Raw genomic sequence first — 17,256 nt, forward strand, 5'->3', positions numbered from 1 at the left:
GGCCCCGGAGGCAGCGGCCACCGCGCCCGGAGGCACCGGCCGGACCCCAAGGTACCGGGCACCGACCCGCCGGCTCGAGCGGGGGCTGCCGCCGGGATCTGTTGATGGGAGTTGGAGGAAAGTTTGCCGGGGAGCCGGAGCCGGCTGGCAGCGGCGTTGGTGCGGGCGGTGGGAGGCGATCCGGTACCCTCCGGGAGCGGCTGCCGGGGCGGTTCGGGCGATGCCGGCGCCGCTGCGGATGGAGCCGGGATGGGGGTCCTCCCCGGTGGGGAGCGGGCGGCTCTGCCCCCCGTGTCACCCCCAGACCCACGGCGGGAGGCCGGCGGTGACCCGCGCACGCCCCGCGAGCGCTCCAGCCCCGCGCCAGGTGCGGGTGTTTTTTCCCGGTGGAGTTCTTACAGAATGCCGTATCCACCTGCGAGGCAGCCAGGCCTCTGGGTGCGGGACCCCCGGGAGGCAGCCCCTGTGCTGGTCGGTGCAGCTCGGGATGCTCTGGCGGATCGGACCCCGCACAGGCGTCCCTGCGGTCCGGCGTGGGAACGGGAGCGCCGGGGGCTGCGGGATGCGAGCGTGCGTTTCTGTAGACGCAGGAAAACAAGCCTGTTCTCTGTGCCGTTTGGGAAGTTTGGAGAACTTCCCAAGCCAGCAGGTCGTGGAGAGCAAAAGCACGATTCCAGGGAGGCAGCTGAGCTGGGGGCTGGGGCCGCCGCCCCCGGGGACAGCCCTGACCGACTGCAGCGGCCGCTCCCGCGGGCGGAGGGGATCGCTCCGTGCAGCGCCGTGGGGCTTGTCTGGCCCCACGTGTTGCACTGGGGCTGTCCGTGGGTCAGAGCCAAGCCAAGGCTGTCCCTGACACAGAGTGAGCGAGGTGACACCTGGTTTGGGCTGTGTGGAGGATCTCTGGCGACTGACCCCTGAGCCGTCTGGATTGCTGGCGATCCGTGTCCCTCGGATAGTGAGACCGGAGCCGGGCAGTGCCCCTCGATTCCTGATGCTAATCATGCTCGGGTTGCTGCCCTTGGGGCAGCCACACACTCCTTTTGCCCTTCAGAATCCTGCGATTCTGAAGTTATCTGAGTGCGCAGTAGTGGGTGAAGAGATTTGCAAAAGATTTGCAGAGTGTTGAGCAGACAGTTAAAAATCACCGGTTTGCATTTTCCGCATCAGGCTGTGCTGTTTGCTCTCGCAGGAGCACGTGCAGTCCCTCTGCAAAACACAACCACTGGCACCAGAAGGTGAGAGGTGAGCAGAGGGGATGCTGCTGGGGAGGGGCAGCTCAGAAAGGGGGTGCTGGGCAGAGGGGCTTCAGCTTTGGGACTCTCATCCTTCCACAGGAAGGAGACAGTGACCTGGAGCACTTCTTGCACTGTGCTGTGGGCAGGGGAATGACAGGGACCTGATAAACAGTAAGAGGTATTTTGCTAAAGGTTCTAGACAGTGACTCATCTACTGTAGGAAGGGACAGGAGGGAGGGGCAGCACAGGAACTTTCTACAGTAAAAATGGGTCTTTCCCCTGATTATATCAGAAAGAGGAGGTTGGGAATCCCTTATTACTCCCAGAACAGCGTAGACCTGTGGGTTATAAACCTCCTGATACAACTGCCTCCTGCATCCCTGTCTAGGATCCTGCCTTTTGGCCATGTCCTGGGGTGGGACCGTTCCAAAATTTGGGATGATTTCCAGGCCTCACAATTGATCCTATCTGATCGTTCTTAGTCACTTCTGAGTCACTCCAAATAATTGATCCTTCTCTATACATTGCACCACGATTCTGCGTGTGCCTGGCCAGCTGGGGGGTTTCAGAGGTCATTTTGCTTGGCTCTGAGTTGTTCAGTCTTAACTTTAATCCCATATCCAGCCTTCCCCCCTCGGGGTTCTCTGCCCTCTCCTGCCCTGGACAGCCTGGAGGAGATGCAGTGCTGCTGCCTTTCCCTTCCCCAGGTGTGCTGCACTCTGAGAGGCCTCCCCAGCTATTCACAGTATTGCTGGCTGTGCCCTCTTGGAAAGGTGTCTCTGTAAGGAATTTTGTGATATTTGCCTGGATTTGATTGATTTGCTGCTTCCAGTTTGCAGAGGAATTGGTGCAGCTGGTTGGTCCTTGCTGACTGAGCACCTCACTCCCAGCGAGCAGCCGGCTTCCTCTCCCTGGGGATTTACGGCTTCTGCACCACCTCTCCCCCTCTTCCCGCCTGTGGATTTACCTGGGAATGCTGCTGGCTGGGCTGGGCTGGCTGTGGATTTATCATCTCTCCCTGCAGGTGTGTTGCAGGGGGTGAGGAAAGATCCCCAGACCCCCCAGCAGAGAGCCCTCATCCCCTACGTCAGTGGCTGAGAGGAGACAGCAATAGTAGGGGGTTGTTGAGAACGATTCCTTTCCAAGAAGCAACTTCTGACCAGAAGTTGTCATCTCTTTGAGACCTGTGAGTCTCTAAGCAGACCCTTTTCTATTGTGAGATGTTCTTTCAGAGTCAGGAGGGCTCCCCAAACCTCGGAAATGGCTCCAGTCTGAGATGGGTCCTGAGGCTCTCGGGGCTGGTCCTGGCTGGTCCCTGCACTGGGTGCCCTGGGCACCTTTGGATCTGGGTGTCTGCTTTTATCTGGGTTAAGCTCCCAAGGAAAGAGGTGTGACTTGACATCCAGAACTGGTTTGAGAGATCAGAACTGGGCCAATTTCTAGGCCAGAATGGGGCTGCTGATGTCCCCAAGGGTGGATTTGGGTACAGAATTGGATGAAGGTCAAGGTTCCCACTTCCCTCCATTGCACAGGTGCCGCCTTCTGCTGAACACAGAGGGGGTCATATCCCTGACAGCTGCTGGGCAGGTAGCAGGACATATGGAAGCTTTATTATTCCTTTCAAAGCATGAAAAACACCCCTTGCTGAGCAGTACTGGAGCTGTGAAGTGCAGATGGGGCTGCCCCCAGGAATAGCAGCAGCCTCAGGGAATGGATAGGAAGCTTTCCTCGGTGCCACCTCACCCTCTGCAGAGAATGTTCTCTGTGTCTGCATCCCCAGAGGAAGGTTTCACAGAACCAGGCTTTGCTGTGACCCTCAGGCAGCGTGTGGGTGAGCCTGGATGGAGAGCTGGTTGAATGGGACGGTGCATCTTTGCCCCCTCATCTCAGTTCTCCTGCAGTTTCCAGGGTGCTTTGTTGTCACCACGCTCCATGTCCCCTGCCCTCCAGGGAAGGCTGTGCCAAATGCCCCTTTGCAGACCTGCTGGTGTGGCAGGGAGGCAGCCCAGGCAGTGACAGGCCGTGGGGCACCTCTGGGTGCTGAGGGCTCCTGTGCTCTGCCCAGGGCACAGCAGGCACCAGTGCCCAAGGGCTGCCCTGCTCCGTCCTGCAGCCAGCTGGGGAGCTTTGGTTAAGCAGGTGCTTATCTAAAGGCATAAATGTGAGTACATTTAAAAAGCCAAAAGGAATTAAATGCATGTTCTTCTGGGCTGTGGCTCGTGCTGGAGCTGTGCACAGGAAAACAAAGGGTTTTCCAGGGTCGCTCGTGCCTGCTCAGCCGTCTGGGTCCTTGTGTTTGCAGCGGACACAGGGGGTGGTTTCTGCTCCTCCTTTGCACCCTGTTCTGCTGACAGCTGCGTGTGCCTCAGCCTGGAGGTGTGAGGGCTTTACCTGCCACCACCTTCTGCTCCTGCAGAGCAGGAGATGGCGTTCTGCATGGACTGGGGGGAGCTGTGCCTCTCACTTCTTTGTTATTAACTAGAAAGGAATAAAGTTGCAGAGAGATCAGATTTTGAGAAAGGCCCAGGGTTTCCAAATGCTCCCGGAGGATAGATCCCTAATTGCTCTCTAATTGCATTAGAGTTTAATTTGTTGTTGTTTTTACTGTAATGCTCCCATTTTTCTCGATAGTTTGCTCTGTCCCATTAACTAGAAATAGCTGGAGATGAATATTTGCAATATCAAAACCTGCCTGTTGTGCAGTGTTTGACATGTTTTGGGCCGTTCCTGTGCTGGCAGGGGACATGGGTGGCTTTGCCTGCCCTGGCTGGCGGGGGCTGGCGGGGGTTGCAGCGCTTGCCCCGTGGCAGAGTTTTGCTGTTCGTGCAGGTTCAGCCCCGGGAGTTTTGGTGGCCGCTGTCCTGCTTCCAGGAGACACAGAAAGCTGAGCTGAGCTGGCCCCAGAGCAGCTCACGGGCAGCTGCACTTCAAAGGGCTCGTTTAATCCATTTCTGCTGAGAGCAGGGGGGAGCGGGTCTGGCAGTGAAACTGGGAAGCTTCAAAAAGGGCTTTCAGGAGCTTCATTTAGAAAGCAATAGGGGAGAAGAATATTGCTGCTCTTAATTTCGAAGCAGAAATATATTTACTTTGCCTTGTTAAAGAGGAAATTGGGTAGAAGATGTAGTTAAGCTTGGACCTGCTTCTTGCCAGTGCGTCTTTGTTGGTGAAACAAATCCTGAAGGTGGGAGAGTATAAATAAACCCTTTTGGTCTATCAGCCTGAGTGCTTGAGGCCATAGAGGTGTCACCTGTGTCCTGCTTGTGCATCACATACATGTTACTTGCGTGTGTCACACAGGACAGCCGAGCCAAGCCCCAGCTGCCCGTGAGCTGGGTGTGACAGAGCTGCACGAGGAGATGTGGGGAACTGCACTGGGAACTCCAAACTGCTCCTAAATTTGATCCAGCCGCTTCAAAACAGTGGGTGGACCTGGTGGTGAAGTGAGACATCGATATTTAAAGCTGTCTTGAAGGATGCAGCCAGAGACATGACACCCAGCAGTGAACTGCGAAGGTGAGACATGCTCTGGTTTCAAAATTCACCGAGAAAATGGGAAAAGCTTGGAGCACTGGATCTGCAGTGCCTGGAGTGGCTTGTCAGGAACCCCAAGAATGGGATGGAATTGAACACCCACTGCTTCTGAAGCCGTAAATTAGTCGGTTAAACCTGCTGTTGTACAGAATGCTGTGCAGGCCCCCCTATTATCTGAAATACAATAAGCACATGAGAGCTGATTGTATTAGAGGCAGAGGCTGTTGTGGCCTCAGTGCATGGTGAGGGTGCTCAGGCTGGCAGTAACCCTGCATCCCAGGGCGCTGCTGCCTTCCATGTCTGTGCTTTCCACCTCTGAGCTTCAGAGTCTTGGCTGCAGTGACAGCACGTGGTAGAGAGAGCCAGAGTTTAGCCTGACTTAAAATGAAAACTAATTAATCAGTTCTGTGTTTTCCATCCTACAATGTCACTGGTGAAAACATCAAGATGATAACTGTGGATTCAACTGCTCATTTGAAAATATTGAGCAATTAGGCAAGTTTATGACAATATTATTTCCTGCCACCAGAGATGCTTCACGATAGCACTAATTGTAGCGATAATTAATCCATCTAATTTTCGAGCACGCGGCTGTAGTTCATGGCAGCCTGGCAGGGAGAGGAGCCACACAGAATGTGGGGGCCCATTGTTTTCTCTCATTAGCTGTCAGAGGGTTTTGCTGCCCTTTCAGCTTGCTGTGCTGTCAGGGAGAGGTGCTGGGCTGTGGCTCTGGGGGGATCCCCAGTCTGGGCACAGGGTGGGGAGGGCAGAGGGGCACCAGGAGCCCATCTGTAGTGCCCTGCTTTGACAGCAGGCAGGACAGGACCTTACAGAGCAGCAGGGACGTTTTTGGTTTTGCAGAACATACAAAAAGCATTTTTGAGCCTTCTTCCTCCCTAGCCAGCCTGGAAGGCTGATGGCCACTGCTGCAGGATAACCTGCAAGCCCCGCTGGGAAAGCTGATGTACAAAACACCTTTGCTTGTTCTGATGCCTTTCTGTCGAGTACCACAGGGGATGCCTAAGAAATACTGTAGGAATAGGAGTCCCCAGACTGTGCAGGGAGAGGAGACCTTTCCAAATCCATGAGTCAGAGCCGGTCTCCGAAAGGAGCAGCCGGTGCCCAGCCTGGAGTGTGCCCGGCTCCAGCCCTTCTGCAAAGGCAGTTTAATTTCTCACTGACAAAAATAGAACAGTTTGCATTTCTGGAGACCCTTTGGCACATGGAGCTGGAGCACTGCAGTGGACATTGATGAACCGTTTCTCATTGCTCATCTGTTGGTAAGGGACAGAACAATGTTTTTTTCCAGAGGGGAAAATGAAGCATGAATTATCTGAGTGGCTTGCTGAGATGCTTCCCAGCACAAGGAAGGCAGGTCTGACATAAAACTTGAAAGTCCAGCATGCTTCTGCTCAGCGTGGCTGAGCGTGGGAGATGCTCCTGCTTCTTAGAAGAGAGTTAATGCAAAGAAAAGGAGGGTTTTGTTTTTTCTTTTTTAAATAAAGGGTGGGCAAAGAAAAAGCTGTAGGAAGGATCTAAATGTTTTGTGTTTTACTTAAGGTAAAGCTCCTTGTTGGTTGCTGGTGCTCACAAAGCTAATTGTCAGATTACATGATAAAAAGAAGGAGTTTAATGAAATCTGCTGATATCAGTTAGAGGATGTGGAATTTGGATGCACAGTGAAATTAGGCCAGGGGTTTAGCTCCTCTGTGCTAAATGGGGGACTCTGGAAGCATTTGCATTCCTGGTGTCTTGCTTCTAAATCATTTCATTGATGATGAGAATCTCTGCCGTGGCAGTGAGCTGTGGCTGAAGGAAGCAGAGTCCATCAGTCATTGCAGGCAGGGAGGGTTCCTGGCCAGAGCTGCTCAACTGCCTTGGGGGCACCTGAGCTCCTGTAGATCCTCCCCTGGGGGCACTCGGTGAGGCAGCAAGTACAGGATGGGTGAGGGACCGTCCTAGGGAGGGGAGAGGAGCTCAGCCAACCCACTGGAGCTTGGCTGACAGTGGGGATAACCAGGAGCATCTCTGCCTGTGCTGTCTCGAACTGGGTTAACCTGTGCTGGGCAGGGAGTGTTCAGCATCGATGTTGAACTCATCTGGGGTTGGTGCTCCTGAGGCTGAGGCTGCTTTTGGGAAGAGGTGCTTTAGCTTAGCCAGCTAGGCCGGCATGCAGGCTTTTATTAGGGATCCAGAATTAAAATAATCCCCCATCGGCGATGGACAGATTTGTTCTCTGGAGGCTTCTTCTAAGCCCGTTGCCACCTTACCCGGCTTTGCCTCTCGGGTTTCTGAGCTGAAGCTGATGGGGACTGACAAGCCCTGATTATGCAAAGTACCAGAGGCGACGGGCTGCCGGCATGGGATTCGGCTTGCCTCGCTTCCTGCCGTTTTGTACGTTATTAGGGAGCCACAGGAGAAAGTAGGTCCTGCTTATCCAAAAATAAACGTGGCGTCCTGCCGGTGGATGCCGAGCAGGGCTGGCTGCTGGCTGCTAACTGCTGGCTGCTGGCTGCTCCCCCCGCGCCGCGGGGCCCGGCCCGGGCAGCGGTGACCCCCTGAATTTGGGGGTGCCCCCAGGCCGAGCTCGGGGAGCGCTGATGCTGTTTCTGCGCCTTTTTGCGAGCAGCCGCCGTTTCCATGGCAACCGCGAGCATCGCATGGGAACCCCCGCTCCGCCGCACCCCGCGCTCGGCCCCGCGACGCCCCGACGGCCGGAGGGGTCCCTGGGGCCCGCGGGCTCCCGAGGGGCTGCGGCAGCCGGGGGTCGTGGCTGGGGGCACCGGGAGCTGCCCACAGCGCGTCCCTGGGGCTGGGGCGGGAGGGGAAGGAGCGGGCACCGGCGCTTCGGACCGGGCTGTGCCCGACCGAGTGTCCTCCCCAGGCAGGGGCCTGGCTGGGGTTTAGTCGAGGGGGATGTGTTCCTGCGGGGAGGTGCCCACAGCAGCCGGGGCCGGCCCAAGGTCCCTCCTTTCCTCTCCATCCCAGTGCGAGTCCCTCCCCTCTGCATCGGAGTCCAGCAGCCCCTCCATCTCGAGTGCGGGCTGCACAGAGTCTGCTTTTGCCCCTTCTGCTGGGGTTTCTGGGCTGTCCCTGCTGCTAAGGGTCAAGGTGTGCTGGGGTGAGGGACAGAGCCCCATCCTTGCAGTGTGCAGGGTGCAGAATCAATGCCCTGAGGCACGGAATTTGATTTCAGTTCCTACAGACTGTCCTGAGCGGTGTTAATATATCAGTCTCCTTTTTAAAACGTATTTTGATTCAAGTCAGCGCATGTTTGCAATTAAACCCTGCCACACGATGTAGTGTGAATGATTAGAGCAATTCAGGAGCGTAAGGGGATGCTGGCATTTGTAGGGAGGGGACGGTGCCGCTCCCAGAATTGCAACGTGGCTCCCACTCCTCTTGGCAGCATCCTTCCCTCGTCCCTCCTGAGGCAGCTGGGGGCACGGAGGGCTTGTCTCCGCTGCACGCCCAGATCTGTCCTTTGCTCTCAGAATCTCTGTGCCTGGAATCTCCTTCGCTTGCCTTTTGTTCCCACTTCAGACAGGCAGCGGGTCACAAAGTCACCGCCTGGGTTTTGCTGCCGAGGCCTCATCCTTTGCTGCCCTGCCAGGGGGGTGCTGTGCTGCCTGGCATGCTGCAGGTGGGGGACAGGCACACCTGGAGCCTTGACCCTGCTGCTCTTCTGCCTGCAGGGCATCCCCTGTCCCTCCTGGCTTTCTCTGCCAGAGTGCACTGCTTTTCCTGGTGTGTTCGTCAGGCTATTTTCTTGCTTGGTTCTATTTATACACGGTACCTTGATGATTAGGTGAGGAGATGGGAACATCTGGCAGCTTTCCCTCCACCCCAGAGCTCAGTGAGTCTTGGGAATTCAGTGAGACATCCCTGGCAATTTCCTCCCCACGGCGTGGGAATGGAGAGGCTCTTAAAAACACGGTCTCCATCCCCTGAGAGGGCACAGCTGCTGCCTGAGGGTCCCTTTCTTAGTCCTGGCAAACACAGAATCCCAGAATGGCTTGAGTTAGAGGAGACCTTAAAAGTTCATCTCGTTCCAACTCCCTGCCATGGGTAGGGACGCCTTCCAGTAGCCCAGGTTGCTCAGAGCCTCATCCAGCCCGGCCTTGGATACTTCCCCAAGGAGTTGGTCCCAGTAAAGGAGCACCTTGCCTGTTTACTCTGGGGGAAGTTGGGGGACGTTGGGCTTTGGGGTTGCTCAGGTTGAGCCTCCTCTGCACCGAGGCCCCCTCTGCCCCATGTTGTCTCGGCAGCCTCTCCTCTGTGTGCTGACACATGCAGCAGCCACGTGCAGGATCTCTCCTGCTCCCCAGCTCATGCCACACACAATCTTGCTCTGATTTTCAAGGCTCCAATAAAGCGTGTCAAAATGCATCAAAGGCTGAGCGCAGAAGTGAGGCAAATTGACTCTGTGGAGGATTTAGGGAATGGAGGGAGTAGGGATAACCCCCAAACCAAACAAGATCTGCAGGGAAGGTGACGCATGGCGGAGATGGCAGATGTGCAGCACAGCTGGAGGGACATGGAGCATCTCTGATTTGGCAGGAGAATGGGAAAACCTGGAAGTAGCACACGCATCCTCTGGAGATGTGGCTCGTAGGGACGTGTCTCCATCACCTCTGGGATGCAGGATTGTCTGGGATTGTGTGTGCTGGTACAGGCAGAGGCTGCAGACCCCACGGCTGTAAATTCTGGCTCTTGCATCAGTTCAGGGTGGGCTGCAGAGGGTCCTGCTGTCACCATGGGATGGGGTGTCCTGTTCTGTCTGTGGCTGGATGCCCTGCCCTGGGGAGAGCCTGCAGTGCAGAGCTGCCCTGGGCTGTCCCAGACCAGCCCTTTTCCTGGTGCTGGGACACTGCTGTGGCCTCCAGCACCCCAAGTGCTCTGGCTCCAGGGGATAAAAGCAGGAGGAGAACTGCACTCATGGAACAGGCTCAACCATCATGGTGCTGATAGTGCCAGGAGCTCGGGCACTTCAAAAGGCAGTTTTGCATTTCTTCAGATGCCTCAGCGTAAGCACAGTGACAGAGTTGCTGAAAGCACATTAATTATTAGTAAAGGCTTTTTTTTCTTTTTATCGCAAGACAAATTAAACAACAGAAGAAAACAGGAGGTGTTACACGAGATGTTAATCCACGGGAGAGTGACAGCAGCAAAAGGCACAAATAATTCATAACGTGAAAGTCAGGACATTTAATTTTTGGCTTCTTGTTTGCATTTGGCATTTGTGCACATGCTCAGTTGCCTCTTCTCTTGTGCTCCAATACAGAGGTTTTGGAACCTGTTAGTTCTGGAAAAGGTGAAACTTGGAATTAAAAAAACCCCCTCTGTCTCATTCATGTTTGCCATGTGCTCTGGAACTGTTGCTACCAGTCATGAATTTCCCATTATTAGAAAGCTTCTTTCCCTATTCACTGAGCTCATTGCTCAAAAAAGGGGGCAGTGAACTTGAGAATGGGGTGTGCAACAGTGAAAATAGAAGCGTCTTGCTGAGGGAGGATTGCTGGAGAGGGGATTACAGCAGCATTTATCAGAAATGTGATGGGAAGTGTTTGCTGCCAGTGCCAGCAGCTCGTGCTGCTGCTTTGAGAGCGGGACCTGAGGGCTGTGGCAGCAGAAAGGGCTGTGGCAGCAGAAAGGGCTGCAGCACTTGGCACCTACTGGAGCTCCAGCCTGGCCTGAGGTCCCGTTCTGCTGGGTCTGGATCCCAAAAGCACTTACTGGAGGGGCACTTCCACCACTGTGTGATGGGGGCACATGCAGCACCTGTCCCTGCCTGGTGGGGTTCAGCTGGTGCAAAGCATTTCCTCACGAAGGAATTTGGCTTTGCATGTGTCTCTGATGTCAGCTGTGGGTTGCTGTCCTCTGAAATTTAGTGCAACTTAGTTAGCACCTTCCTGGCCCTTGCCAAAAACTGGAGTCAGCCCCGTCAGATTGATTTCCACTGAGCTGTTCCAGTCACTGGAGCTGCTGAGGAGGATGGCAGCCACGTGGCACGAGGGGCTGCAGCCAAGGTTCCTGGGACACGGTGAGCGTGGCTGGAGATGCTGAGCTGACACGGGCAGAGGTCACGGAGCTGGAGCAGGGAGGGGGCTCAGCACTGGAGTGGGGCACACGAGGAGTGTGCCACTCCTGGAGGAGACAATAAACCCCCTGGAGGAGGCAAAGTGATCAGTGCTTGTGGTGGAGGCCCCGCCATGTCCCCACCCGAGTTCCAGACATTTACACCTCGGTGTGCAGACCGAGCACTTCTGCTCAGCACAGGGCTTGGAGTCCAGGTGACAAGGCTGCAAATCCCACGTTGTTCCTTCAACTCCCAGCAAAAGCAGCCTCTGACTGAGAGTGTTGAGAGACACGTCCCACGCTGCTCAGCACTTGTAGTTCCCCTCGAGTGTCCCTCCCAGCCGATGGCTCTCGGCAGGGACAGCCCTCCTTTGTGACAGACAGGCTGTGTGGGGAGGGCAGCGAGGGCTGGTCACTCCTGGAGCAGTTAGGCATGTGTGGGCAGGGAGAGTCACAGTGGAATTAAGTGATTAGAAATACATAAATATTAATTGCTTGTGAACTCCCTTTATGACACTTGCAGGCAGAAGAAGTTAATAAATCACTGCTGGGATTAACCCAAAGAACAGCAATGCAGAGTGTATCTGAGATGAGACAGCAGTGGGGAAGGGGAGCTTTTCTGGAGAGGAGGAAGCACCTTTTTAGGCCAGGTCCCAAAGCTGTTTTCTTTTTCCCAAAAAAAGTTTCGTGTCTGGAGTCCACCTCTACGGTGACCTCGCTGTGCCAGTCCCTTTGTAGGAACCAGACATTTGGTTCTTGCACGTAGCGGGGTCCCTGTGCAGATGATTTGTATGAATGGGTGCTGGTAGTGGACTGCTTGTGTGGAAATCTACCTTGCTAAGGTGAATCTGTTATTTTTTGTTAAAATTTAATTTTGCCCAGAGCAGTTATTGTTACCAGAGCTTTGTAATTATTTTTAATAGCCAAGCTTACATATGCTTGAATCCTTGCAGCGCTTTAGCCTAATATATTCATGCAAAAGCAGGAAGGAGGCTTTTCTTCTGTTTGTTCTCCCGTTCCTCCTAATCCCCATTCCCGTCTCCTCTGCCTTGCTGTCCTTTTCATCACAGTGAAAAAGCAAGGCCTGGGAAAAGCAGCAGTGAAGCCCTGCCAGGATGGGCAGGCGTGAGGACACCCAGCCCAGGGAGTCTGCCATCCTGCAGGCTCTGGCAGTGCCAGGCTCGCTGCCCTTCCCGTGGGCACAGGGAGCTTTCAGGGCAGCAGGACCTGCTCCTCCCCTGTGTGTGCAGTGCTCGAGGCCAAGCAGAGAGAGCTGGTCTCTGAACTGCACCGGGGCAGAAGGGTGGCCCTGTCTCTCCACTGCAGGTTCCATGGGAGTGAGGCAGCTTGGAGACAGCAGCAGGACCCGAATTGTGCTGCTCAACAGCCACATCATCAGCATAATCATCGTGTTTTCCTGGTGCTGAGCTGTGATATCGAGGGGAACGCACCCCACACCTGTATCAGAACTTACTGCTTAGAGAAACACCTGAGATCCTGGCTAAGCCTGTTCAGCCCCTGCTGCTACAGAGGGGGACAGATGATTCCATTTGACGAGGCAGAATAGACCTGGGCTCTGTTATCAGAGCACAGAGAGCTGGACTAATACAGAGAAGCTTTTGATTTACTCTGATTTTTGCAATGAGGGTTTGTACTGTGAGCATTCAGGCTGCATGCAAATGAGGGTGATGTTACCTGACTCTGGCTTGGTTGCTGGATTGAGGTTTAATGAGATTCTTTGGTTTGCCTTGTGTCAATCTGTTGTAGTTAAGTGAGATTTCTTCCCCCTACTGTGTGTTGCCTTTGATGCAATTTTGCAACACTTCTTGTACTCCTAAAAGGGCCTTTTGGTGTCTTTGAAAGTTTCTCAACGCAGCATCTCTCTGGACAGAGTAAATGAAGATGAAACCTCGGCAGACAGCAAGAGAAAACAAGCAAATGTCTTTGCAGAATCAAAATGCAAGGGCAGCAGTGGAGGAACTCTGAGGTTTGTGTCTTCTGTCTGGTGAACCAGAACACTTGGACAAACCTTTTCCTGGAGCTGGGGGCTGACTGGTCTCTCCAGGCTGGGAGTCTCTGGTCTCAACTCAGCTGCTAGTTTTCATGTAAAAACTAGGGGGATTGGGCACAGCCACCTCCAGCTCTGCTGTGCAGCCCAGCACTGACTAGCCTTTGTCTGCTAATGAGATCTCATTACCTGTTCATTTCCATATGGTTTTCCTTCCCAATCAGTGGAATAAACTCTATAAAAACTCTATTATCAGTCTTCATTATGCCCAGGTTTGTTATGATCATGAATTAATAGACTTTATCTTGGCATAAGTCAGAAGGCATCAGCCTCTCTTTTCCCTCTTAAATTACACAGGGATTAGTTTTAAATATTCTCTCTATGAAGCTGCTTCTGTTGTTTTCTGGCTCTGCTTGGGTTCAGTCTGTTTTAAGCCTCAGTGTTCCTGATATGCCTCTTCGTCCTGAGTTCAGAGGAAGAGGCTGTGAACAGAGGAGGAGCGTGTTCCTGTGAACCAGGCCACTCAGCAAGCTGGTTTTGTAGGTGCAAGTGTCCTCGTTGTAGGTGCAAGTGTCCCTGTTGTAGGTGCAAGTGTCCCCGTTGTAGGTGCAAGTGTCCCCGTTGTAGGTGCAAGTGTCCTCGTTGTAGGTGCAAGTGTCCCTGTTGTAGGTGCAAGTGTCCTCATTGGAAGTTCTGGGGAACACACAAGTACTTAAACAGCTGCTGGAGAACAGCCCAGCCCAGCAAATCACCTGAGCACTGTGCCATGCCTGTGGCTGAAGGTGTTGAGGGGTCGGGGGCTGCTTGGGCACAGGGGACACACCACTGGTCCCCAGCAGAGCCCAGGAACTGCCCAGGGCAAGGAACAAACACTTGGCACGAGCTGGTGGTGGATGAACCCGGGGACTCAGGATGGGAGATGCTGGGGACACGGTGCAGACCATCACATTTGTGTAATGTTGGTTCTGTCCCCTCCTGGTCACGAGAACTGCCCGGCCCAGGTGTCGCCTTGCTCTGCAGGACCCTCGTCAGGCCCGTCTGCCCACCCTCTGTAACTGATTGTGCTTCTTGTCTCTTCTCTCTGTCGTGAACAGATGAAATCCTCCGACATCGACCAGGAGCTGTTCACTGAGAGTTACTGCAAGGTGTGCAGTGCTCAGCTCATCTCCGAGTCCCAGCGCGTGGCCCATTACGAGGTAGGACGTTCTCGTCTGGCTGCGCTGTCGCAGTTCCGCTCGGAAAACTCGGGATTCGAAGAACTGTTTCTGCTGGTGGCGTCCCACTCTGCTGGTGATGTCACTGCAGCCGTGTCTGCTGCGTGTCTGGCTTTCCCTCCTGCCTAAATTTGCCAAGTCAGGCTGCGATTTAAGCAGGACTGAGGGAAACGCTGTTAGCAAGGAGAGCAATTAAGAGTGCAGCAAAACGAGCTCAGGTTGGATTAAATTTGCTGCACTGTGCTTTGCTGAGCAGGAATCACTGATTGTGCAGAGAATAGATTAGTATTTGTGAATGTGTTTAAGCACTTAAGAAGTGGCAAGTGATGAACAATTAGAAAGGATGGATTATTAGAGGTGCGTTAGAACAGCAATTGACAACACAGTGTATCTCCAAAACAAACTTAAATACGTTCCTGTTAAACAAGGAGGAAATTATTGGGGGGTATGCTGCTGTAAACCCTTCAGGAAAGGAAACCCACTGCCCCTCCGTGTGCCAGCACCTGCTCCCTGTGCCATGGGGAACGTGCTCCGAGCAGATCTGCAGCAGCCTGGTGTAGATCCTGCCACGGTGACGGGCTCTCACTGCTCACCCAGTGAGAGAACAGAGCTCTTCAGGTTCAGAGGCAGAGGAGCTGTAGGGTCACCGTGTGTGGGTGTGCATGAGGGGTCAGAGCACAGTCCATCTCCCCTTGCATGGCAGGAACTGTGCAGGGACTGTCCTCCCCTGGGGGTGTCAGGCCGAGGAGGGATGTGTGAGGTGGTCCAGCCTCCAGGAGAAGTGATGCGTGAACTGTGTTAACTTTGGGTATTTGTCATATATAACACATTGATAATACAGATATTTAGATAATGTGGAATAAATTGGTTGGATTTGATGGTCTTGGTGGTCTCCAACCCAAGCAATTCTGTGACTGTGTGTGAGGTGCCAGGGGATGAGGGACCCCTGTGCTCACAGTATTTTGCCCCTGCTTTTGGGCACTCGGTGTCTGCAGAGTTCCAACAGACGCGGAGTTTGTGCACAGGGACCTGGAAGATGAAGTTTGCTCTGACTCGAGTGTTCTGTAATGGATATACGGTGGAGACATTTGTGTGGCCAGTGGAGACGTCCGAGCAGCTCAGTGCAGGCGATCCGAGGATGCTGCGCTGCATTAATTAACAATGGGAACAAGAACACGCGTCTCCTTGTAAGGCACTTTACACGTCTGTTTTGGTGACTTCCTTAAGAGCTCTCCTGTAACTGCTCCTCTGGCTGCCCTCAGCACAGATCCCTGGCAGCTGCTGGGAAGTCGAAGGCTGAAGTTTTAGGGGCACCTTCCAGGTCTCGATGCCGGGCGCTGTGGGTGCCGAGTTTTGTCTCCAGCAGGCAGGAGCGTTGCTGCAGAAATGGGAGCAGCTCCTGGTGAGCCTCGGAGCGCTCAGCCAATCTCTTCTCCTCTGCGCCTGTCACCGTAGGTATGAGCTGAATCATTAATTCATAGCAGATGTTTTTGAAATGTGGAAAACAAGACGGTTTTCTGTTGTGTATTTTAGCGCGAGGTGTTGCGCTCGTTTGTCATCCCCGTGAAATCCCAGCAGACGCCGTAGACGTTCGGCACAATAATGTCATTCCCGAGCCTCGCCTGTGGGTTGCATAACCCAGAGCAGAGGGGTGGAGGGAGCGAGCTGGGGAGGCTGGGCAGGGTGGCCCAGACCCTGAGGGTGTCCCTGCCCCGGGGCTGTGCCGCGGCTGTTCTGGCCACCACTCCGGAGTGTGACATCGTCCTCCTGGCACCTCCCGGCCCCCCGAACCCACAGGCACAGCCAGAGGCTGAAAACCTTCCTGAAGGTGTCCCAGGGAGGTGGAGCTGGGTGCTCCATCCTGCCCGAGGCCAGCCCTTGCTGCGAGCCATTAATTAATGGCAGGAATGTGAAATTCACTGTTTCTTCCTAATTAACGAAGTAGCTGGTCACTATTTTCACACCTTATTTCCCCCCCCCCCCTTAATTTTAAGAAGTGTTCCATAGTTAAAAACTCATTCTTTTCATAGGGGAGATGTCAACTTCTCTGGACTTAAATTTTCTGCAAGTCCATTTTCAGGAGCCCCCCCAGGGTGGGCACCCTGCCTGTCCACGGGCACTGGGGACCCTCGGTGTCCGTGCAGCTGGGGGTGCTGGGGTTTGTTTTGGTCAGCATTGCCCTTACCCTTCCTGAGCCAGAGCCTGGAGAGAAAGGGGATTGATCCGCTGCCTCACTAGCGCAGTTGAGTGAGCTCTGCAGCCCTTGTGCCAGGGACTGGAATCTTGGCTCTCTGTGCATGCAAAATAAGACATTTCTCTGTAAGAAAATAGAGGGAAACAGCCTATGAAAGGGGGATGTTTTTATCTTGCCAAACAGGAATAGTCAATTCCAATCGCTGTCTCGTCTCCTTCTCCAAATCACCAACCAATAATTCTCTTCTTCTGTGCTACTTTGCCAGGATTAAAAAATAATTTTATGTCAGTCACGCAGTATTAAGCGATATTATTTCCAAGGGCAAGTGCAGTGGAAAAATGACAAAAGGATCGGGGTGTGTGCAGCATATTTTTGCTTCCAACTTGACATACAGCAAATACTGCCCTTATTTCATGTGCTCTGTGCAACTGCGTTTCTGGCTTGGGCTGCTGTGTCTGCCGTGCCCTGGCTTTCCTTGCCAGTCCTGCCCTCCTCCCCAGGGTTCAGCCCAGGACAGAGCTGAGCCCAGGAGCTGCTTTGGGATATTGGCTTGTGCTGACGTTCCCAAGTGAGGGAGCGCCGTAAGGAGCTCCGTGCCCGCTGTGCTGCTGAGGGTCTCGGGGTGGGGGTTGATGCTGGGCAGCTTTTGTGCAGCTGTAAGAGATGAGACAAATCTCATCTCTGGTTGGTGTCTGTGCCTGGAAGAGCATCGGGGTATTTCACACCTTCTCGTGGCCTCCTGTCAGTGTTGCTGTGCTTGCTGCAATGCCACTGAGGGTCTGTGCCCCAGAGATGGATTTTTTTCTTTTCTGTATCTCTGCATCTCGTCTCCCTCTGGAACCCGAAGCCTCTTTGCTGCTGAATCCTCTCAGGATCACCCGTAAATTAACACTTCCTTCCAGCTCTGTCTTGGAGAGAGGTTGTATCACTCTGGTGAGCTGCTCTGTAAATTAAAAAGCTAAAAAAAAAAAGAGCTAAGGTTTCTTAGTTAGCTGC

General features: G+C 53.9%; 1 protein-coding gene across 1 annotated transcript in view; it reads left to right on the top strand.

Annotated features, from left to right (window-relative positions):
* The first annotated feature begins 6 nt into the window (after nucleotides 1–6).
* ZMAT4 (zinc finger matrin-type 4) overlaps nucleotides 7–17,256 on the top strand; it is a 38,030-nt gene continuing 20,780 nt past the window's right edge. Inside the window, exons 1-2 of the mRNA XM_027901149.1 lie at nucleotides 7–51; nucleotides 13,947–14,048. Of these exons, the coding sequence (XP_027756950.1) occupies nucleotides 13,947–14,048 (102 nt within the window). The 5' untranslated portion in view covers nucleotides 7–51. The remainder of the gene's footprint in view (nucleotides 52–13,946; nucleotides 14,049–17,256) is intronic.

The sequence above is a fragment of the Empidonax traillii genome, unplaced genomic scaffold (genome assembly GCF_003031625.1).
Source record: "Empidonax traillii isolate 1590-97213 ecotype Southwest subspecies unplaced genomic scaffold, ASM303162v1 scaffold763:size302500, whole genome shotgun sequence".
NCBI classification, from domain to species: Eukaryota; Metazoa; Chordata; class Aves; order Passeriformes; family Tyrannidae; genus Empidonax; species Empidonax traillii.